We start from the raw sequence: 22,942 nt of genomic DNA on the forward strand, positions 1-22,942 counted from the left end.
ATCCATTTTTTTCCACTCTATTTATTGCTCTGTTATTCCGGTGTCCTGTCTCGGCATCACGACCGGTGCTCCGGCTTTGTTCGGTTTCCATCGGGATCAAAGATTTTATTTATCCACCTTATGAAATATGAATGCGGTCAGATACGTCTTTTAACCTCACACATATGTTTTGATAGGCAAGACGGTACTTCCGCGTTACAAAAGTCGGCGGCTGCGTGAGACACGTGGTTTTCTTTTAAAGCCGACGTGTCCTCCCGTCCGCCGTCCCATCTCCCTGCAGAACGTGTACGTGAACATCAGCCGCATCATGTCCGTGGGCAACCGGCTGCTGGAGTCGGGCCACTACGCCTCGCAGCAGATCAAGCAGATCTCCGGGCAGCTGGAGCAGGAGTGGAAGGGCTTCGCCGCCGCTCTGGATGAGCGCAGCAGTCTGCTGGAGATGTCCGCCGTCTTCCACCAGAAGGCCGACCAGGTGAGCGGCGGCGGTCCTTTTGCACGTTGATGGAACCTCTTGATGGAACCTGTACGTGCTTGACACCTTCTCGTGCTATATCGTATTCTTTATAGTGGACAAGACATCAGTAGTTCTCTTCTACAGTTGTGTGCTTTCCTACTCGGTTAGCAATAACTTTACATTTACATTTATTCATTTAGCAGACGCTTTTATCCAAAGCGACCTACATCTCAGCAAAAGTACAATTTATGCATTACTTTAAGAGAGATAGCTGCAGACATGAAAGTCTCAAGCAAACCTAGTTTGTTAAACAAGATGCATAGGACACACATTTTAATCTTCTAATGTAGCAATTATACATTTAGCTGATGCCTTTCTCCGAAGCGGCTTACAATGTGAAGCTACTTATGATTATTTAACTGTTTATACAGCTGGGTAATTTTACTAGAACAATTTAGGGTAAGTACCTTGCCCAAGGGTACTACAGCCAGAAATGGGGATTGAACCTGTTACCTTGGGATCCAAAGGCGGCAGCTCTAACCGCTATGCTACCAGCTGTTCCAATTTACAACTTGGAACCGTGTGATGCCCACCCACTGTTCAAGCTTCACTTGATCTTTGTGCAGATCTCCTCTGAGTATTAGTCAGTCTAGTTAATACTGATAGTTAGTGGGAGAACTGGTAGTGAAATGGTTAGAGCTGCTCCCTTTGCACCCAAAGGTCACGGGTTCGAATCTCACCTCTGGCTGTTGTACCCTTGAGCAAGGTAATTGCTCCTGCGTTTTTCTAGTAAAAATTACCCAGCTGTATAAATGGGTAAATAATTGTAAGAAGATTAACAGTTTAAGTAACTTTCGGGGGAAAAGTGTCGGCTAAATAAATAAACGTAGATGGCAAGGGAAGTAAATGTAAATGTAGTCAGAACGAAGTGTTTCAATGGCTCGGTTTTCCTCGTATCGGTTCGGTTTCACGGTCCGGTCCGTGTCACGACCCTCGTCGTCCTGCCCGCAGTACATGAGCAACGTGGATTCGTGGTGCAAGGCCTGCGGGGAAATGGACCTTCCCTCAGAACTGCAGGACCTTGAGGATGCCATTCATCACCACCAGGGCTTGTATGAGCACATTAACGCTGCTTACTCGGAGGTACTTGCATGGTTTACTGCCTGCGTTCTCTACCGTGTCGCACCTGCTACGTTAAATTGGTATTGACGGGATTTATTGTGCCGGAACTCTGTAGTAATTAAACGTGCCGAGAGATGTGCCGCCGCACTGGTGGGAAGTGCCCAGAAGAGTGTGTCCCGCTATCTGTGTTGCGATACCGTAAGAGAACGAAGAGCGAAGTCGCTGGCGCTGCTGTGTGGCTCCTGTGCAGGTGAGCCAAGACGGCAAGGTCCTGCTGGACAAGCTGCAGCGACCCCTCACCCCGGGCAGCGCTGACTCGCTCACGGCTTCCGCCAACTACTCCAAGGCGGTACACCACGTGCTGGATATCATCCACGAGGTGCTGCATCACCAGCGGCAGCTGGAGAACATCTGGCAGCACCGTAAGGTGCGGCTGCACCAGCGACTGCAGCTCTGCGTCTTTCAGCAGGACGTCCAGCAGGTCCGTCCCGCCGTCCACCTCGCCCTGTGCGTCTTTCCAAGCTGCTGCTGTCCGCCAGTATAGGGAATGGCATCAGATTTTACACACGCAACATTCTGAGTGTATATATTATATACACACATACCAGTTTCTTTTATATTTATGCACAGGTGGTCCCCGATTTATGATGGGGCTACATTCCCCGAAACCCATCGTAAGTCGAAAATGCGTTTAATACACACCTCTGCGCGACAGAATGGGCGATGCGGATCGCTGTCCAGAGAGAGTATCGCTTGCCGGGGGGGGGGGGAAATCAAAATTCGAAAGATGGTTTCTACTCAATGTCTATTGCCAGCTCGCCATCGTAAAGTCAAAAATAAAACCACGCTGCCGCAACCCAAGATATTTCTTAACTTAGTGTCTCTGTCAGCAGTTACATTTTGTTTACGAAAGCGTTATTTACAAAACATTTTGATTGTGATTCCATTCTAGTTTTTTTTAAAGCATTTTGAAAGGTTAAAAATGTGAGTGTTCTACTTTATATAGTTATTTTATATGAGTATTTTTTAACATGAACAATATGTGAAATTACAGGAAAAGAGCATCAGATACTTTTTATACATTGTTGCATTCATGCATTTTAATCATTTTAATATATACTGTGTGTGTATATGTATATATAGTTTATACAGTACAGTATAAGGGGGCTGGCCAACGCAGGTTCACTAGAATGGAACCCCTTCATAAGTTGAGGACTGTGTGTGTGTAAAACATGCCATTGGCATTGCTCACATTGTGCTGAAACTGCCAGCTCAAACTGCTTTGCATTTTTAAGGGAAAAATACCTCCCTTTTCATTAGTTTGAGGAAGGTGTTGGACCTGAGACCATGGTCTCTTGTTCAGGTCGCAGAAGGAGGTGCCTCAAGTAACGGTCTTCTCACAGATTTCTCAGACACTGTCTGTGTGTGTGTGTGTGTGTGTGTGTGTGTGTGTGTGTGTGTGTGTGTGTGTGTGTGTGTCTCTCGGTAAAATATTATCCTGGGAGGATGGTGCATTCTGGTGAGAATTATTCTGATCTCTTTTCCTTTCTTTTCTGATTGGAGAACAGTCTGGGTATTTCAGCTGGGTTAAAATAAAGCGAGAACCTGGTTCCAACTACATTGCGCCAGCACTACTTAGAAAATCACTGCTGCTTGCTTTTGTCTGTATGCTAGGTAACGGTTGCCATGGTAATGTAGTTCACTGTCAGTGCCTGCAGTGGCTATTATGCGTGTACAATACAGTGACACAACCCAAGAACATCTTGAAAATGAGATGCCGACAAACCCAACATAAGCTTCACCGCAACAATGGGAATCGTGCTTATTTTACATTATGCACACGGGTCTGTTGGACTCCAGGAGCAGCTCAGAAATGTACTAACTTTTTTTTTTTTTTTTTTTTTTAGAGATGTGGGGTAGCGATTTGGTTTCATCCTCCCGTTCCATTCAGTTTGTGCCAGTGGTCTTTGTTCGCTTCGGCAACTCCAGCCAGAGCCGACATCGCAGATGCGATACGTGTCCTTAAGCGGTGGGCGTTCCTGCCCATTTTAAATGGTCGTTAAGGACTTTGAATTTGGTGGGCACTCGTAGATGTGTTTTTTTTTATTTATTTATTTTAAAATATATGTCGGCTTGGTCACACCGAGGCAGACAGCTGAACTCCAGAGATATCCATTTCGGAGTGCTCCAACCTGGGTCCTTTTTAATTGCTCGCTGAATTTGCCACATTGCTGCATAGGCTAAAGATTGTGGCTGCCAGGGTGCACAGATTTACCCCACGTGCTCCTCATATTTAAAAGGATTGAGGTTTTGTTTATATTTTTAATTAATTTCTTTGCTCAATTAGCATTGCAGGTAAGGCAGTGACACGCAGCGTGGGCCGTGACGCCGGTTTTTCGCTCTGAGCGCAGCCCTGCGGCGATGATGTAGCAGCGTGCCGTTTTGCAATTTTCCGCCAAAGTCTGACCGAACGCACGTGACATTTGCGAAAATGCCGTTGTGCATTTTACGTTCGCGTTTACATTTATTCGCTTAGCAGATGCTTTTCTCCAAAGCGTCGCACATCTCACAGAAAAATACAATGAGTGTGTTGCATCAACATTTTGCACGTATATTCTCGTCCCTCCGCTTACACACAGCTGGGACCACAAGCGTTTGTAATACAGTTTGTCATGGTAAATAAATGCTTAATAATACAGGCATCTCTTTGTATAATAAAGAATGCAGAAAATCCGAGTGGAATGTACACTAAGGCTATAAGGAACTAGTATAATAATAATTTAACGGTATTAAATGTCACCCTTAGCGGTGGCCATATCTGCTTAAATAATTTTTATGCCTGGATTTCCACGTTAAATTTGGCACGTGCAGCTGGTTCCCTGCTGCCGTTCCCCAGCATAGGTGTCGTTCTCGCCTTCGCGCAGGTGCTGGACTGGATCGAGAACCACGGCGAGGCCTTCCTCAGCAAGCACACGGGTGTGGGCAAGTCGCTGCACAGGGCCAGGGCGCTGCAGAAGCGGCACGAGGACTTCGAGGAGGTGGCGCAGGTGAGCGGGAGAACACGCGTCCCTCGTGCCGATCGTACGGGTCCCTGTCCGTCTCGGCTGAAAGCAACGCCTCAACCGTGTACCTCAACGGCCAACGACACGGAAACGGATGATATTGAACTGCTTCGCACCACAGTGTCGCACCAGATGCATCGAGTATTAATTTGGAAGAAGTGTTTTTAAAAAGCCCATAGCTCCAAGCTGAATGTAGTACGCATGATATTTTTTTTATACTTATTTATTTCTTTCTTACATGGGGTTATTGCTCGGGTGGGCCTTTTCAAAAATTGTTGGGTTTTCCGATCGGATCCCGCTTGCAAGCCGTTGTCGTCTTTTGCGGTACAATGGATTTAACTCATCGAGGTGGTGGAGTTCAGCGCTGCGGAGGGATGCTCTTAAAGTGTACTGCTGTCAGCTCTCTTCATTTATAGCAGGCCTTGTGAAAGTTGCGGGACAAGGGAATATTCTTTGTCATCTTCGGGGGATACGTTGATTCCGTGTCCGTTGCTGGTTTTTCTTACCCTTGATCTTGGTTGTCACTTAATTGATCCATTTAAGATCATGATGAGCCGGTGTGCTGATGCAATAGCTCATTCGTGTACCGTGTACCGCGTCCACCCCGGTCCAGAACACGTACACGAACGCGGACAAGCTGCTGGAGGCGGCGGAGCAGCTCGCCCAGACGGGGGAGTGCGACCCCGAGGAGATCTACCAGGCAGCCCACCAGCTGGAGGACCGCATCCAGGACTTCGTGAGGCGCGTGGAGCAGCGCAAGGTTCTGCTGGACATGTCTGTGTCCTTCCACACACATGTAAAAGAGGTAGGTATGCGCGCACACCTCGTGCGTGTGTGTACTGGGCACTTGCAGATGTAGGTGTGGCCCGTTTTTCTGTATCCCTTAAATGTGCTGGGTTTATGAGTGTATCGCATTATAATATGTGAAAAGTAGAAGGGCCCTGCTGTTGTCATTCTGCAGTCATGGACACCAATAGCTCCAGCAGATGGCGCAGCAGTTTTCACATTGTAGTTGTAGTAACCGGGTTCAAATGTCTGCGGTGAAGGTGGTTACCCTGAATTGCTATAGTGTAAAAAAAAAAAAAAAAAAAAAGAAAAAAAATGTGCCCAGCACAATAAATGGGTAAATTTAATATTAAGTTGCTTAGTACGTAAACCTGACATTGTGAGTTGCCTTAGATAGAGGTGAGAGAAGGTGTTTTCGAGGGAAGTGTTTTGGAAGGATAATATTGTCAGGCCACCGGATGGAGGATTTTTCACCGTGCAGTTTTACTGTTGTCCTCAGTGTGCGGAATTAAATAAGGGGCATGCCCCGAACCTCCATTTAGAAGGTTTTTCGTCAACTGAACACTAGTGGGCCTCCTGTTCCGGTGACGGTGGCTGACGCGCAGTCTGCTGCAAATCACACTGTCACAGCGGGGGTCGCTTCCCAAGTGTAACACACTCACTACTCCACAGTACAGTGCTTTCTTTGTTTACCGCTACTACTGAAATAGGTTAACGCCACTGAGATTTGTACCCAAAAAGAGAGTGTTAACTAAATACAATGGAATAAAAAAAAAAAAAAGAAAGGTGGCTTTTTGTGTGAGTCTAGTCTTTTTCAGCAAGAGCCATTTTTGCTGTCCCAGCCCAATAAACCCCCGACCCGGTACATGATTTCCTGTCCCAACAATAGCAGTGGTTTCTGGCACAAGGGCTCTGCTCAGCAGATGTCCAGTTGCGATTAGTTTTGAACAGACTTCCCTTTTTTTTTCCTTATACAATCAGAAAATCAACCCTTTGTTCGGATACAGTGAGCAACATTTCAGCTGGTGGTTGTGTGTTCTTTGATTCTGTAATTAATGTGGTATGGATACCACTTAAGATCGGTCTTGGTTTACTAACAGTGAACACAATCTATGTTACAGGCAGAAATGGGTGAAGTAGCTAAAAACAGTACTGTAAAGTACTGTTGCTTTTTACAAAAAAATTACACACGTAAAAGTACTTGTCCAAAAATTTACTTGAATAGAAGTAAAGCAGCATCAAGTCAAGAACTCGGGTGCTTAAATTAATTTAATTCAGATTGCTGGTGATTTAGTACGTTAATGTTCACAGCTCCAGTACGCAGTCGGCCCGCCTTATCCGCGGGTATATGGTTCCGGGACCCCCGTGGATGTGCAAAAACCGCGGATGCTCAGGACACTTGTATAAAATGACGTAATTTTACCCTATACGGTGTCTTTCCATATCGGCGGCCAACTTCACAAGGGACGAGACGCCTTTCAGCAAATCTAATATTTTCATTTTGTCACTCAGATTAAGCACTTTATGATCCCTCTTTGGTTTGGAAGAATTACCATCACTTTTCCTTTGCCTTTTCGGAGCCATTTTATCACTAATCTAGCAATTAGGGCAGCAAAATTACGTATTTAAAGACAATTGCGAACACGAGGGCTGATGCATTTACATTTATTCATTTAGCTGACGCTTTTCTCAAATGGGACTTACAATGTTAAAGCTTACAGTTATAACAAATGGGTTATTAGTTAATGATACGGCGGGATTGGGCTGGCTGGGTTTGGGTACGCCGTGACCCGGTAGCATCAGCCTGTTTTTTTGTGCATAATTAATGCGCAGCGCTGCGCGCGGGAGTTTAAAATGTTCTTTTTCGAGAATATTCTGGATTTGTTTTTAATATTGTGGCGCACAGCGCTCTGTGTTGGGATGGGGCGAATGAGCACGCACAGGCAGCGTTCTTTATGAGCGTTTATTGGAACACCGGCACACAGGGAAATAAAATAATGCTCCCGGTCCGAGGAACACCGTTTCCTCAAAGACCTTTACCTCAGACCAGCCTTCCTCCTTTTTCTCCTCCACTGGCAGACGCAGTCACCCCCCTTATATTCCCGTACGTCACCCAAATTCAACCAATTACAATGGACGCGTTTTCCCGCTCAAACCCACGGCAACGTGCGTGGTTACAATATTTTCGAACGGCGGTGTGTGCCAAACCCCCAGATGAGGTGGCCGACTATAAAATAGCTTTAACTCATGGGGGGGAAAAAAAATACATCTTTTCAAAAAAATAAATGTGCTGGGAAAATAAAATTGGATATTGTAAGTTAAACAACTTCTAATAAATAAATTGAGGACCACAGCCTGCTTCGAGTTTAGCTGATGGGTGAATTCCATATTTTTTCTTAATTTTTACATTTTTAATTTCTTTTCTGGAGTACTTGTGGGTAAATGACTTGATCAGGTTTAGGATAGCAGGAGCAGGTATTCAGACTTGTGTTCTTTGCAGTACTACAGCACCCCCTAGCCCAAGTGGAATTATTCATTGGCCATTTATTTCAATGCCTTTGTCTAAAGTGATTTACAACTGTCCACCAATTTAGATAGCAGGCTGTTTATACTGTAGCAGTTAAGGATAAATGACTTTCTCAGTTGCAGTACAACTGGAGGGAATAAGACAGAAAACCTTTCCAAGTCCTTATCCCTTACTGCTCCACTACTGATTGTTCCGTAATAAAATCCAGACGCAAAGTAACACTATCCAAATAAATAAATTTAAAAACACCAGTCGGTTCAAGTGCTCAACATCCAAGAAAGGTAAAACCCTGTAGGATTAGTCACATTCTGTGAATTTACTGCCCTTCCGTCCTCGTGTCTTTTATCAAAGTGCTTTATTTTACAATTTTAACTGATATAGTTACTCTGTGAGGGCTGCTATTTGAAATGTGTATTGAATTCTGAAATGATTGTTTCTTTACAAAACTGGCTGTTGGCTGCAGCAATACTTGATCCTACACTATCATCAGTTGGTGATCTTACAACCTTATAAGTGTGATTGCAGCTTGTGTCTTAACCATTAAATCAGCTAGCCTGACCATCTAGCATGGAAATTTAGAACATCAAAATTGGTTGGTAGCAAGCACTGTCTTTAATACAATTTACTGTATATTGCTTGTGTATTTTCAGCAGGACAAATTTCTGATTTAAGTGATATTCCATTGGCAGTGTTACCACTGAAGTTCTCATCTGAAATCAAATTTCAATACCTAGTCAGTGCATAGTCAGCAGAACATACACAAGAGCAAGAACTTACTGTAACGTTTAAGATTGGATGGGTAGTTCATGCACAATGAGACTGACATCCTTTGGCAGACATGGATGACTAAGTGTAGGTGCATGAGTGGCCAGTTTACCCGTTACGTGGGATAACTCGCATAATCACACTGCTGGTTCCAGTGGGAGGTAATGGTTTCCCCTGGGTGGAGCATTTTTATTATTAAAATTCGGGAAATGTGTCCACAGTATTCAAAAGTTATATCCAACATTAAGTTGTAAGTAACAAATGAGTTACATTCATTTCATATTCATTACATTAACATTCATAGATGAACATTTGTTGTAACATTTACACTGGGTTCAGCCTTTTTAGTAAATTAAAATGTATAATTCACCAAAATGAAATGAATTAACCTCCGTGACAACTCTGCACTGTTCACCCATCACTCTGACCTCACTAGGCATATATGATTAGCATATTAATTGGCTTCACTTAACATTAATACATATTAACAGAACTTTGTGAACTCTACTTGGCTCTAACTTGTTTAATGAGAACTTTTTAGTAGGAGCTATAGCACATCGTAATACTTAAAATGAGTATTTTGAATATATTTGAGTTCCAGTATTTTCAGAATTTTTCCCTAACACATGCTATATGCATATGATAGTGTTCTATCAACCTCAACTGCACTGTTTATGAACCAGTGCAGTGCCTCATGGGAGAGTGATAGCTTCCTCATGACCACTGTCTCATTACTTTAGTGCATGTACTTAAGTCTGCCCAGGAGGGGTGGGCAACCAGTGGTCTGTGGACCCCCAGAGGTTTTTTTTTTTTTTTTTTTTTTTTTTTTTTTTTCTCCTTCAACTTTCAGTTGGGAGTTTTTCTTCCTTTCCCCGGTGGCCAGTAGGCATACTTACAGCTCTATAAAAGTACTTTATTATGGTAGCCATTAGTCGACTGTCGTCTTTGTTTGTATCTTTTTCTTGCCTTTTGTCTGTGTTAAAGCGCTCTGTGTCACTGCGTGAGAAGAGCGCTCTATAAAAATAAACTGAAGTCTGTTTGAGAACAAACTGAGACCAGCTCTTAGCAAATGTTTTTCTCTATGTAGCATTACCAGCCCACACACCTTATTCACCGTGGTAACTTACACTGGGTCACTCATCCATACATCAGTGGAACACACACTGTCACTCGCACACTGTGAGTGAACCTGAACAGCATGTCTTTGCAGTGTGGGAGGAAACCAGAGTGCGCAAAGGAAACCCACACAGACACAGGGAGAACATGCAAACTCCACACAGACTGAGCGGGGATCAAACCCATGTCCTCTCGCACCACCCAGGTGCTGTGGGACAGCAGCGCTACTCGCTGTGCCACCCAAAGGTTCTTACAAAACTCAAGAACTATACAGATACATCTTTGTCAACCTACTAAATGCCAGTGAAGTAGGTTGTCTGTGGAGGCGGTACGAGTGCGCTGTAAACTGTTGATTGGGCAACCGGTAGCCAATGAAATCCGTAGAAGAGAGTTGACAGCGAGGGGGTCTTTCTATTGGTTTGGGTGTTATGAGACACCACTGCTTTTATGGAGGGAGTTTAGACAATTCCAAGTGCGAAGTACATACTCCTGTAAAATTTAAAATAAATAAAAATAGAAAGAAGTGTCGATGCCAAAGCTTACTCAGCAGCTTTTCCAGGAATGTACTTAACGTAATTTGCCCACGAAATGGTTAGTTAAAGATTCAAGAGTTTGTCGTGTACAGTAAAAGTCTGTTACACCATAATTTTTACTTTGTGAATCTTCTTGCCAGCGGCTTATGACATAAATTAGAAAAGCATAAGGAAAAAACGCACAAGACATAAATTAGAAATTTACAAAAGAAGCATTAGTGCAAAAGCAAGAAAGAGAATTACGTACACAGTAGTGTACAGCGGCAATGTAAACATGGTGGAAGACATGCATGTGCAAAGTTCTGCAGAGGTAGATTGGGTCCATCATGTTGTTATTCGCATTTAAAAGTGTGTGTGTGTATGTTAAACATGGCCAATATTAATTTTTTCTTCTACAGTCAGTGTCATCATAGGGGTGAACTGCAGACTACCTTTGACGTTAACATGATCTGGAATATCCTGCTCATTTCTGCATGTCATTTTGTCTCCGTCGTTGCCGGTGGTGACGATGATGGTGATAACTCGTCATCATTATTATTATTCTTTGTGCGTCAGAATGAGCGCGCGCTGCCGCGTCCTCTCGTTGTAGCGCGGGTTGACCTGTGACGTCGTCAGGCGCAGGTGCGTCTTTAATCGGCTAGCGGCGCCGAGGCACGGAAGCGGAGTGCGAGTAACCGCCTCTCTCCCCCCCTCTCGCCCCGCCAGCTGTGGACCTGGCTGGAGGAGCTGCAGAAGGAGCTGCTAGACGATGTGTACGCCGAGTCGGTGGAGGCCGTGCAGGACCTCATCAAGCGCTTCGGCCAGCAGCAGCAGACCACGCTGCAGGTCACCGTCAACGTCATCAAGGAGGGCGAGGAGCTCATCAAGCAGCTGAGGTGAGACCGCGCGTGCGCAGAACCGCTCAGACGGAACGTTCGCCTCTTTATTCGGCGGACGCTTCTCTCCGAGTGCGACACCTGCAGAAACTAGTATTTAGCCACAACCAGCCTTCTTCGTCCAAGGTGGCACGGATAGTGCCCTCAAGTAACCGCCATGATACAAACCTATTTATACACCGGAGCAAAGTCAAGTTAACCTGGCCGAAACACGTGTTTGGGCTGAGTGTGGGGGGAAACCAGAGCGACCGCAGGGTTAGGGTTACTCAGACTGAGTCGAACCCGCGTCCAAATGCACCACAGCCCAGCAGCCGTGACGCTCGAATATTACATTAAACTACTGAGTCTCCTTGGCACAATGTCAGTTGTTTGTTCGTTCAGCTCACATTTTTCTCAAAGCGACCACTTGCAATGTTAATCATACAATTATTTGCCCATTTATTATACAGCTGGGTAATTTTTACTGCAGAAATTTAAGGTGTGTGCTTTGCCAAGGGTGCTACAGTATACTGCGAAAGTATTCTAATGTATCACTGCACTTTATTCTTCTTATGCTTTATACAGCTGGGTAGTTTTACTGCAGCAATTTGGGGTAAGTACCTTGCTCAAGGGTACTACAGCCAGAGATGAGATTCGAACCTGCGACCTTTGCATCCAAAGGCAGCAGCTCCACACTACGTGCTGTCCCAGAGTACAATGCTAGTCAAAGGAGTAAGAATAAAAATAAGACTGAGTACTGGTAATACTATTTAAGTGTTTTAGTTGCGTTGTGGAGAGAAGGGAGTGTCCCGATCTTGTGTGTGAAAGCTGTCCCATGTAGGGCTTGTGGTGGATGGATGGGGGGGGGGGGTTACATAGTGGCCACAGTATGGATTCATTCTGCACAGCAGCCTCTTCCTTATTTTGTTTTTAAATCCTTGAAGTAGATGAATAAACATTTTTTAAAAAAAAAAAAACTTCTAGGAGAATGATCAATTCTGTGAAATGTTGTAGAACTTGGTGCTTTTTTTTTTTTTTTTCCTCGGGTTAATGGTACCGTGTCTGTTTTGCGGAGTATTCCAAAAAATGTTACAGGTCTGTGCTGGAAACGTTGCTGCTGGGGGGAGGAAGGGAGTGTGGTCACTAATGCAGATGATTTAATTAAGGCTGTATTTTTTTGTGTGTCTTTTTACACTGAAAACGGCAACTGTAACAGAGTACAAGTGCGCTGTGCAAAACATGACTAATTTTGCATCACTTGTGCGCATTCTTTAATTGCTGTTAATGTTCCCCCAAATGACCCATTCGCACCTGTGCGTGTCGGACTGAACCGATTCGGGTCGAGTGCCTTAGCCGGGGAGGGCTCTCGGCCGCCGGAGCAGTTCTCTAACCGTTACGCTCCTTGCTGCCCGTTGCACTTACGTAAGACGCGCTTTTGCTCCATTATTGTCGTTCTGCTCTCCTTTCACCGTCCCTTAATCCATCGCCATGGAGTGTGCTTTAAATAATGATATTGATCCCCATCTCAGAAATGAATCACCATTTTAATCTGCTGTAAATTGTTTGCACTCTGGGCTACTTTTGTAAATGATGTAATGAACCATAAAAAATCATTGAGTTGAGACCGACTGTGTCTGGAGAGCGCCGTTGTAACTGTGTGCATTAGTTACGTAATACCGTTTAGGGCAGTGTTTTGGATTTGCCATTGTTTTGCGCATAACCAGAGCTGCTTTAGGACATGACTGTAATCAAAGTTATTTAGTAAATGTTTTGTCCTCATCCTCCCAGGTCTAGCAGTTACGGTGATCATCATTTGCATCTTAGTAGCACACTGGTTATGGAGTGTGGACCATCAGGTGATGATCGTATGTGGAAAGGTACATGTTTGGCCCCGTGTGTGCGTTCCGCCCGCAGGGATTCTGCCATCTCCAGCAACAAGACGCCCCACAATAGCTCCATCTCCCATATTGAGAGCGTTCTGCAGCAGCTGGACGAGGCCCAAGCCCAGATGGAGGAGCTCTTCCAGGAGAGGAAGATCAAGCTGGAGCTGTTCCTGCAGCTGCGCATTTTCGAGCGGGATGCCATCGATGTGAGTTGTAAATTTAAAATCCAGAGCATAGAGACCGGTAGTGTTTCCACTGAGTGCTCATTTATGTATTGTAAGGCTGGATCAACACATGTGATGATAAACAAGAACAGGCAGTAGGTGGCGTAGTGGTTAGACCTGTCAAACGGCCCCCTGTTGGAATCCCTGTATTGCTCCAGGGAACTGTATAAAATTGATAATCATTGTAAGTAACTTAATGAAATCAATTACTTTAATTCTGCCTTGAAAAATGTTTTAATCATAGCAGGATATTTTAGTGAAGTTGAATTTGTTTTTAAAGGTCCAACAGAATTTTGTCAACTCTATCGGTTTCCAGATGATGCCTATTATAAATAAAATTCAGAAGGAAGACCAACTGAAAGAGTAGTTAAACCAGTAAAGGATGCTTTTTCGGTAATCTAATTAGTTGCAGAAATGTTATTTTTATTTATGCATATATGAAACGGCAGAGGTTTTCCTTTTTTTAAGATGCTTATCACTAGATGAAAGGCATATTCACGTTTTATGTGAATTTACTAGTTACCATGAATTTATTGCATATGAGCAGCAATCAAAAAAACTTAAATACTTAAATTTTGCGATGCGTTTGAAGTCAATCGGGAGGCATTTTGGTTCTGTTACTACATTTTTGCTGTCCTTTTGCCGTCCTGTCATCTTTTCTAAGCTACAGGGTGTGCTTTAATGATACGGATCTCAGATTAATCTACATTTTAATCTACTGCAAACTGCTTGTATTCCCTTGGCGACTATGTGAATATATTTTAAAAGCTATGTGTAGGCCTGTGTGCACAGAAGAAGCTTGGATAAATTCTGTCGGAACGTTTCTGACATTTTTCAGTATTATGGTCTGGAGACTGTTGTTTAGGAATATGTGTTATTGGAGAGTAAGTTGTTTTTAGTGTTGGACTGGCTCTTCGCCTTAGGGACACGACTCGGACCAAAAGCTTGTTTGTAACTCATTTTGTTCGTAACTCCAAAATCGGTCGCTAATAAATCAAAATAATAGTCAAAATAGTACAGGCAGGCCTCAATGTCTTTAATTTTTTTTAATGGTTCACATTCTGTTAATGTCACATATGTCTAATAAATGAAATTTCACTTTGACACTTGTTTTCCCCACGAGCACTTGAATGTTTTTATTAACTGTGTCCTGAGTAAAAGGAACAATATTCTTTGCATTCTGCGAGTCATGCAGTCATCGCATACGGACACCGAATGTAACATTTGTGTCTCAGCTTTTCTCACCCTGGTTGCCGCTGACACACCTCCTTGGAGCGCTGAAACAGCAGGAGCGATGTGTCCTGGGGAACTTGGCAGGCATTTTTATTTGTTACACAGACAGCTGGTAACACACCCTAGGGAGGGCAGGGCGCTCCCTGATTCGTGAGCCGTCTGTCGGGAGCCGTAGCCGAGCCGCTCGGGACTCCCTGGTCCGGCTTGTCCTGATCAGGAGGCGCATCTGACCCATGAGGGGAAAATATGTTTGTTTTGTATCAGATGTGGATTTGACTCTGAAAATGTTACTCTGTAATGTGGTAAGTGTTGGCTGAGACTTGAATCTTCACTGAGTGTGTGGTTACTTAAGGATGAGCTTTTAAAAAAAAAAAAAATGTAGCAGCATGTAATTTTGGACCTTCAGATTTTTTACAGTTAAATGTTGAAATATGGAGTCGGTTTTCTTGCTGTGGCAATTTAATTATTAATACGGCACACTAATTTGCTTATCTTAAAGTATTGACAAATGGAACTATTTTAAATTGTCAAGGATTATTTCCACAAGGCAGTTGGAGCCATCACCTTGTCTTCGATGGACCCAGGCTTCAAATCCCACATCCCGCTGTTGTGCCTTTGAGCAAAATATTTTCTAGTAATAATTACCCAGCTTTATTAATGGGTAAATAATTGTAGGTAGCTTAACAATATGTCATTTTGGGGAGAAGTGTCAGCTAAATGAATAAATAACTAGAACTGAGGATTGCGAAGTAGACTGTGGCATCGCCTAGGGAACAGGCGGTGTGTTGCTGTTACTGCTCTCGGCCAGCAGGGAGCACTGTGTCTATTTGATTGGCAAGTCCTCTGAGTTTCTCAAGGCTCCGTGTGTGTGTGTGTGTGTGTGTGTGTGTTTGAGTTTGAGAACTTCTATGTGTGGAAGTCTTCTTTTTTTTTTTTTTTTTTTTTTTTTTTTCTCTTCCATCCTTATTTGATGTGGAGATCTGTGTTTTGTGGATTTACATCTCTCATCCAGTTAAAGGATGACATCTGCATGGCAGTAGGTGACTCTATTCGGAGCAGTCGCCTAGCAATCAGGCTGTACTGGGTTCAAACCCCCCTCCTGCTATAGTACTTTTGATCGAAGAACTTACCCTGAATTGTTCCAGAAAGAATACGCTGATCTATCAGTTGCTACATCATTGTAATGTTGATTATTTAACATAGTATATCACCTTGGACCAAGGTGTCAGCTGTATAAACAAAGTATATATTGGGTTCTCGATGAAAGAACTGAGCATTTAATTGCAGAAGCAGTTCTGCTTTACAGGTACCATTTTGAACTGTGATTATCATCTGTTCAGCGGTTGCTCTGATGCCGTTAAGGTTAATTGTACAGCTAATTAACCTGAAAGTGGCCCCCTGCTCTCCAGTTAACTATAATAAGTTGATGAAGGATTTACACGAGTCCTGGGAATAGCTCCTTGGCTCCTCACCTCGTTGTTTTAAATAGCATGACTGTGTGTACGACGGTGGAATACACGCGGGAATACTGCATGCTTTCTCATTTCGCAGCTTTGTCGAGGACCTGAAGCGGGCTGTTGAGTTGCAGTTGTGTGAGACTCCAGATGAGCTCAGGATGAGGTCATTTTAGGTCGCCATATTTAAAAAGCATCTGAGGAGATTTGCAGTTGCTTTGAGAACAATGGTGGCATAATAATGCTCAATCTGAAGTTATGTAATTAATTTGGATCGACTTCCCGAAGCTTCTCCCATATCAGCGTCCCATGGAGGCCTTTGCTCGGTTTAGTTGAGTATCAGAGAAGGGGGGTCACGGGTTCTGGATTGGATCTGAGCGCTTTAAGAGCGGATCGCTCAGCTCGGCAGGGTTGGTGAAAGATCAGTCGCCTCGTCTCCAAAATCGGGGTGTCGTCGCATTCTGGAGTGTAAGTCGCACATTAAAAACCGACAGCACAGACGACACTGACCACGCTCACTGGTGTGAAAACGGCGAAAAAAAAAATGTGTAGCAGCTCTTCCTTGTAGGACCTACCGGAATAACTCCAACAGACCCACAGTAACGGAGGTCAGTGTAGGCAAGAGTCGACTTGTTTGGGTAAAAATGATAGGCCTATCTATCTCTATCTATCTAATTTTTTTTAAGTTTTGGTTTATTTGTGAGATATAAGTCACAAACTGCAATAAAGTTCTGAATGTCAGGTTAAGTTACATTCACAGTGAAACTGCCCTTAGACCTCATTGTGTCACACTACCAAACTCCTTTGGAAGACCAGCTGTCCATTAGGGTCGCTGCCCCCTTTCGTTTACGTGATTACCGGATCCTTCCGGCCTCCTTCAGATCATCTCGGACCTGGAGTCGTGGAACGAGGAGCTGTCCCAGCAGATGAACGACTTCGACACGGAGGACCTGCCCCTGGCTGAGCAGCGGCTCCAGCACCACGCGGACAAGTCCCTTACTATGAACAACCTGACTTTTGACGTCATCCACCAGGCCCAGGAGCTGCTGCAGTGCGTCACCGAGGTGCAGGCGTCTGGTGAGCGGGGGTGGGGAATTGGGGACCTTAACACTTTACACCAGTGTTTTTTTTTTTTTTTTTTTTTCTTTTTTCCCCTCTCTCTCTCTCTCCCCCCTTCTACCTCTTGCCCCATGAGCTTTGCACTTCAGTACTTGTCTTGACAAACTGTCTCACTTTTTCTTTTTGGTGGACAGACTCTGCATCTGGTCTCACCTACGATTAGAGTCCACGCACTTTTTTCCCCCACGTATACGTACATTAGATGAGTTTTTAATTTTTTTTCAAATGTCTGGCATAAATAAAGACAAACTTGCAGCCACATAATGCAGAAGGCCAGGTAATCAAGACATCAGTAGTCATTTCTAGTTATTCATTTAGCATTTTTCTTCCAAGCAACTTATAATGTTGAGCTATTTACAGCTATTTACCTATTTATACAGCTGGGTAATTTTTACTGGAGCAATTTAGGGTAAGTACCTTGCTCAAGGGCGCTACAGCAGGAGGTGAAATTTGAACCTGTGACCTTTGGATCCAAAGACTGCAGCCCTAACAACTACACTACCAGCTGCCCAAAGGTGATAGTGACAGACGGTTTGACGCAAGTTAATAGAGCAGGTAGGGGACTGGTAGAGAAGTGAGTCCAGAAGAGATGTTTTACTATGAGACCCTTCTTGAATTTTGAAAGGTGTTGAGCATTTTTGAGGGATGGGGGAGATCATTTCCCCACGTTGGAGTCGGAGTCAGAGCCAAAACCAAGAACCTTTTTGATTTTTGGCTGGTTTTGGACCTCTTGTGCTGGCAAACAAAACCCAGCTACAGGTGGAAGACCGTAGCGGTCTGACTAGGTGTTACTGCATGATCAGGTCGCTCAGGTGTTGGGGAGTAGATCCTTTGATGCTCTTGTAAGTTTTTTAGATTTTAGGACTTTCTAGTTACAAGTAAATACCAGTGTCAGGGTTTCTAATCATGAAAATATATTATAAAGTTAGTGGAAATGTTTAAGATAAATAGTCTGGCAGTTCCTTGTCACACCTGCTCATCCACTACTCACCAGTGAGACCTGTTGCATGTGTGCTTGTCTTGACCATGGTGTCCTGCTTGTCCCTCTTGGTAAAGGCGTGGAGCTTCTCTGCGACCGGGATGTAGATATGGCCACCCGGGTCCAGGACCTCCTGGACTTCCTCCACGAGAAGCAACAGGAGCTGGACCTGGCAGCTGAGCAACACCGCCGGCGTCTGGAGCAGTGTGTGCAGCTGCGCCACCTGCAGGCAGAGGTGAAGCAGGTGAGCAGAGACTCTTCTTTTGGAGTGGCTCGTGACCTTATGTTGTCGAGGAGGGAGAAGAGTCTCACCTGCTCTCGCATGTCTGTGCATCCTTTCCGAAGTACAGGTTCACATAATTGTAAATGTACGCGCACAAAGTGCGCCTTTATTGCACCATCTTCATGGTTACTGATAAAAGATTTGACTGTGAACTGGCTTATGAATATTTTTAGCCAAAGGAGCATGAGCAATCAGACAGCACATGTTCAGTTCAGCCCTTGTGTTTTCACAGGCACCTGTGATTCATGTATCAAAAAGAAATGGTAGCAAAATTCCCCAGTATATTACATACTATATTGGTTAATTGTTAGAGCGGTGTTGTGTCTGTTATGCAGATGTTATTATAATTGTTAAGCTCAGTGTCATTACTGCTGTTCACTCTTCAGATCATGACTAGCTGCAGAAAATCTATGGCAAACGGAGGGTTCCTCTATATTGCAGGATTAAAAAAATTTGATATTGTAATTATATTTTGTACGTAAGCTGTCGAGAATGTTAAAGATAGTTATCTATGATGAGCTGTTGATAAACAGTTTCCTGTAGTCTGGGGCTGTATTGCGTAATAGGATCTCGAGTTTTTGCATGCAGGTGTGTGTGTGTCTGTGTGCCCTGCAGGTGTGCAGTCCAGGTGTGCTGGCCCGTTCTGGACACCCAGAAAGTTTTTTTTTTTTTTTTTTTTTTTGCACCTGGGAACCTTGTGCCTGGTGTCAGAGAAAAGCACGCATTAGATACATGCATGTGTGGTGCCGGTTTTTAATCGTGTTTAATTGCCATGCGTGTTTCCAGGTGCTTGGATGGATCCGGAATGGCGAGTCTATGCTGAATGCGGGTCTCATCACGGCCAGTTCGCTGCAGGAAGCTGAACAGCTGCAACGGGAGCACGAGCAGTTCCAGCACGCCATTGAGGTTTGCGGGCCACCCCCTCCCCACTAAACTCTGCGCGCTCACACATACACACTCACATGCTCTTCCTGTTTGACTTTCACTTCCTCCTCTGTCCTTCCTTTCTGGCGTCTCCATACCAACATTTTCACATCAACACAAAAACATGTGGAAACTGATGGTACGCATTTATACCAGATTTCTAACCAGATTACCTTCCCAAAAAATCTTGCTTGAAACAAACTGAAAACAAATCAGATTCGCTTGAATATATGGTCACAAACGTAATTAAAACGTAGGCTTTATTTTGACTTGTCTCATGAGATGTGCGTTTGCAGCGTGATAAGGTTATGAATTACTTAGATGCTTCTCCCCCCCCCCCAAGTTATATACAGAAACTTGGTATTTTACTACAGTGATGGATGTTGAGTTTTTAGGAAGAGCAGCTCTATTTTTCTGGGATTTGAAGTTGCAGTCCTTGGGCTACTCACCACTCTACCTCCGCATACCTTATGTACACAAATACACACACCCCCCAACTGTGAATAGATCCAATCTACCTCTGCCGGACTTTGCACATGTACGACTTCCATGTTTACATTGCGCACTGCACACGTTATATACGTATATAATCTCGTTTCTTGGATTTTTGCCCTAATAGTAATTCTTGTAATTTGTGACTTTGCACTAATAGTAATTTTTGTAAATTTGTGATTTACGCCTTGTGTTTTCCTTGTTTTTCTTGTGCTTTTCTTTCCTTACGTCCTTATAATTTATGTCATAGGCTGCTGAGAGGATTCAGAGTAAGAATTTCATTGTATGGTGTAACGAACTGTTTACTGTACACATGACGACAAACTCTTGAATCTTGTAATCCTCTATAGAAGACCCACCAGAGCGCCCTGCAGGTGCAGCAGAAGGCCGAGGCCATGCTGCAGGCCAACCACTATGACATGGACCTGATTCGCGAGTGTGCCGAGAAGGTGGCGTCGCGCTGGCAGCAGCTCATGCTTAAGATGGAGGACCGACTCAAGTTGGTCAACGCCTCCGTGGCCTTCTACAAGACATCCGAGCAGGTGTTAGCCTGTCACGCCTTGATATCGAGTTCGGATTGAAAGCCTCGACAGCACTGAAGTGCTTTATACGTCTCCGTATGTGGTTTTTATTCCCGGCTGGTTCTCCTTTTCAGGTCTGCAGTGTGCTGGAGAGCCTGGAGCAGGAGTACAAGCGGGAGGAAGACTGGTGCGGTGGAGTCGACAAGTTGGGTCCCAACTGCGAGTCCGACCACGTCACTCCTATGATCAGCAAACACCTGGAGCAAAAGGAGGCCTTCCTCAAGGTAAAGTCCATGTGCATCATGCAGATTTTCTTGCTCGTGCTGATGGCACAAGTTGCAAACGTTGTTGAGATTGAAAGTTTGCCTGTAGTTTTTGTTCATAACTCAAAAGTCACTGCTAGCATTGAGTCAAAGTCTGTAAAAGGTCAATGATACATGCGTCACTTGATTTATTTGGTGAAAAGGTTCTCTAAAATTGTTGGCTGTAGGTATGATGAATAGTACTTTGACTTTCTGTTTTAATATATTTGTTAGTGTCACACTTAACATTTAGAGTATTTAAAATGATACATTTCCCACGAACACCCATGCCCTGCTGACTCTTCATTGTTGATTACCAGCTTTCACAAACATCAGGTATAAGTTGTAAACACAGTGGAAGTGGGTCGAAATTAAGTAAGCCTGTCACCGCTGCTGTTTATGGGCGTAATTTGCTACCATCTGTCGGTTGGGCTTGAAAATACAGGTTATGTTCCCTCCGCAAATTTTCCATTTTTACAAAATTGCCAAGCGAGGAGGGAGCAGTTGGAAATAAACTGCAAAATGTTCATCTTTGAAAATGTATGACTCAGTCAAAATGCAAGGAACCAGTGGTAATGGACCCTTATTTCAGAGCTTGAAGAAACATTGTGACAAGGTGTTTGTGGAATCGCTCATGTTGTTGGTTGGAGAACACTGATCAATATTTTATAGGTGGCGTTTAACAAGGCTTTTGTGCACTGCGTCGATGACATGTGCATCGAGCAATACTCACTGTGCACCGTCCTTCGTAGGCCTGCACTTTGGCCAGACGCAACGCTGACGTGTTTCTGAAGTACCTGCACCGGAACAGCGTCAACATGCCGGGGATGCTGGCTCACGTCAAAGCCCCGGAGCAGCAGGTCAAAAGTGAGTTTGACCTTCGCTGAAACACTCAGGGCAGTTTTTTCTTTTTCTTCTCCATCTGCATCCCTGGACGGTGAGTCCCAAGAGGTTTGCTTCTGGCTCAGCACCAGCTGTCTCAGTTCAGGTCATCAATTTGATGCTACTTCCTTTCTAAGCTGTTTGAAGTGTGGTCATCTGAGTAAGCTGGTTGACTTGCACTCAACCATGAGTTCAGTCATCCTGTTTTGGGATACCATTGAATGAACTGAAGTTTGTGATTTTTTTTGTTTGTTCAAATATTGTCCTTAGGTCTACTCATTTATCTATTTTCATGCAGAAGACACTGCTGTTTGAGGAAACTTTGGTACAGAGGCCAGTTGTTGTGTTCCGAACAATGACTTGGGTCCGAATCCCCTTCGTCAGAGTACTTAATATTAATTTTTACAGTGAGGACATCAATCTGTAAATGAGTACATGGTTGATGTGTAAATTATTGCAAGTAGCTTGCAGACTTCAGTGTCACTTTGGAGAAAGGGGTTGGCTAAATGATGATTAAATAATGTATTTAAAAAAAAAAAAAAAGAAGCTTTTACAGCTCGCAGTTTGTCCTCACTGTGATGTGTGCTCTGATCCTCTGGTGATGGATTCACTGATTCTCGGGCAGACATCCTGAATGAGCTGCTGCAGCGGGAGAACCGCGTGCTGCACTTCTGGACCATGCGCAAGAGGAGGCTGGACCAGTGTCAGCAATATGTCGTGTTTGAGCGTAGTGCCAAGCAGGTCAGTGCCAGCTCTTTCTTAAACATTGCTCTCAGTTGCATCTGATGTTGTTGGGAGGTCAACTTTGTATGTGTTTTTTTGAATGAGATCAAATGGAAGAAAAAATGTGCAACAACAAACTGGCCTGTCAAAGCTTGAAAAGTGAGCCCTGCTGCAGCTGGGTACTTTTTCTAATATAGTTATGTAATTATTTGCATAATTGTTGTAATTATTATAGAAGAGCTTCCACCCAGTTTCCTCCAGCATGTTCGGTTCATGTTTAATTGAACAAACGTTATGACTTATCTTCTGCATTCTAGGCAGATTAATCTCCTTAAGGGGATACATTTTGTGGACGACCCATGTGTAATCTGGATCTGTACATACCCAGAGTCCTGTGAGGAGTTGTCCTCTTCATCTCACATCTTTGTGCTTCTCTCCCCTCAGGCCCTGGAGTGGATCCATGATACAGGTGAGTTCTACCTGTCCACACACTCCTCAACGGGTTCCAGCATCCACCACACACAGGAGCTGCTGAAGGAACATGAGGAGTTCCAGATCACGGCCAAGGTAAGCTCCTAGGGTGGTGCTTCCCAAATGAGCACACTTGACGCAACAGTCATCTTCTGTTGGTTTTGTACACTGAGCTACTTACAGTGATTTGACTATTGAAACAGCGGGGTAATTTTTACTATGTCAATTCAGGG

The 22,942-nt window shown here is 44.1% G+C and overlaps 1 protein-coding gene across 3 annotated transcripts in view; it reads left to right on the plus strand.

Annotated features, from left to right (window-relative positions):
• Nucleotides 1–22,942, plus strand: part of triob (trio Rho guanine nucleotide exchange factor b) — a 113,126-nt gene that overhangs the window by 60,801 nt on the left and 29,383 nt on the right. For all 3 annotated transcript variants that reach the window (XM_029259822.1, XM_029259823.1, XM_029259824.1), the window contains exons 7-21: nucleotides 281–472; nucleotides 1,466–1,597; nucleotides 1,827–2,057; nucleotides 4,501–4,623; nucleotides 5,252–5,443; nucleotides 11,071–11,240; nucleotides 13,134–13,308; nucleotides 16,895–17,090; nucleotides 18,189–18,355; nucleotides 19,181–19,300; nucleotides 20,161–20,352; nucleotides 20,466–20,615; nucleotides 21,386–21,500; nucleotides 22,141–22,256; nucleotides 22,683–22,805. In XM_029259822.1, the coding sequence (XP_029115655.1) occupies nucleotides 281–472; nucleotides 1,466–1,597; nucleotides 1,827–2,057; nucleotides 4,501–4,623; nucleotides 5,252–5,443; nucleotides 11,071–11,240; nucleotides 13,134–13,308; nucleotides 16,895–17,090; nucleotides 18,189–18,355; nucleotides 19,181–19,300; nucleotides 20,161–20,352; nucleotides 20,466–20,615; nucleotides 21,386–21,500; nucleotides 22,141–22,256; nucleotides 22,683–22,805 (2,394 nt within the window). The remainder of the gene's footprint in view (nucleotides 1–280; nucleotides 473–1,465; nucleotides 1,598–1,826; nucleotides 2,058–4,500; nucleotides 4,624–5,251; nucleotides 5,444–11,070; nucleotides 11,241–13,133; nucleotides 13,309–16,894; nucleotides 17,091–18,188; nucleotides 18,356–19,180; nucleotides 19,301–20,160; nucleotides 20,353–20,465; nucleotides 20,616–21,385; nucleotides 21,501–22,140; nucleotides 22,257–22,682; nucleotides 22,806–22,942) is intronic.

This window comes from Scleropages formosus, chromosome 18 (assembly GCF_900964775.1).
Source record: "Scleropages formosus chromosome 18, fSclFor1.1, whole genome shotgun sequence".
NCBI lineage: Eukaryota > Metazoa > Chordata > Actinopteri > Osteoglossiformes > Osteoglossidae > Scleropages > Scleropages formosus.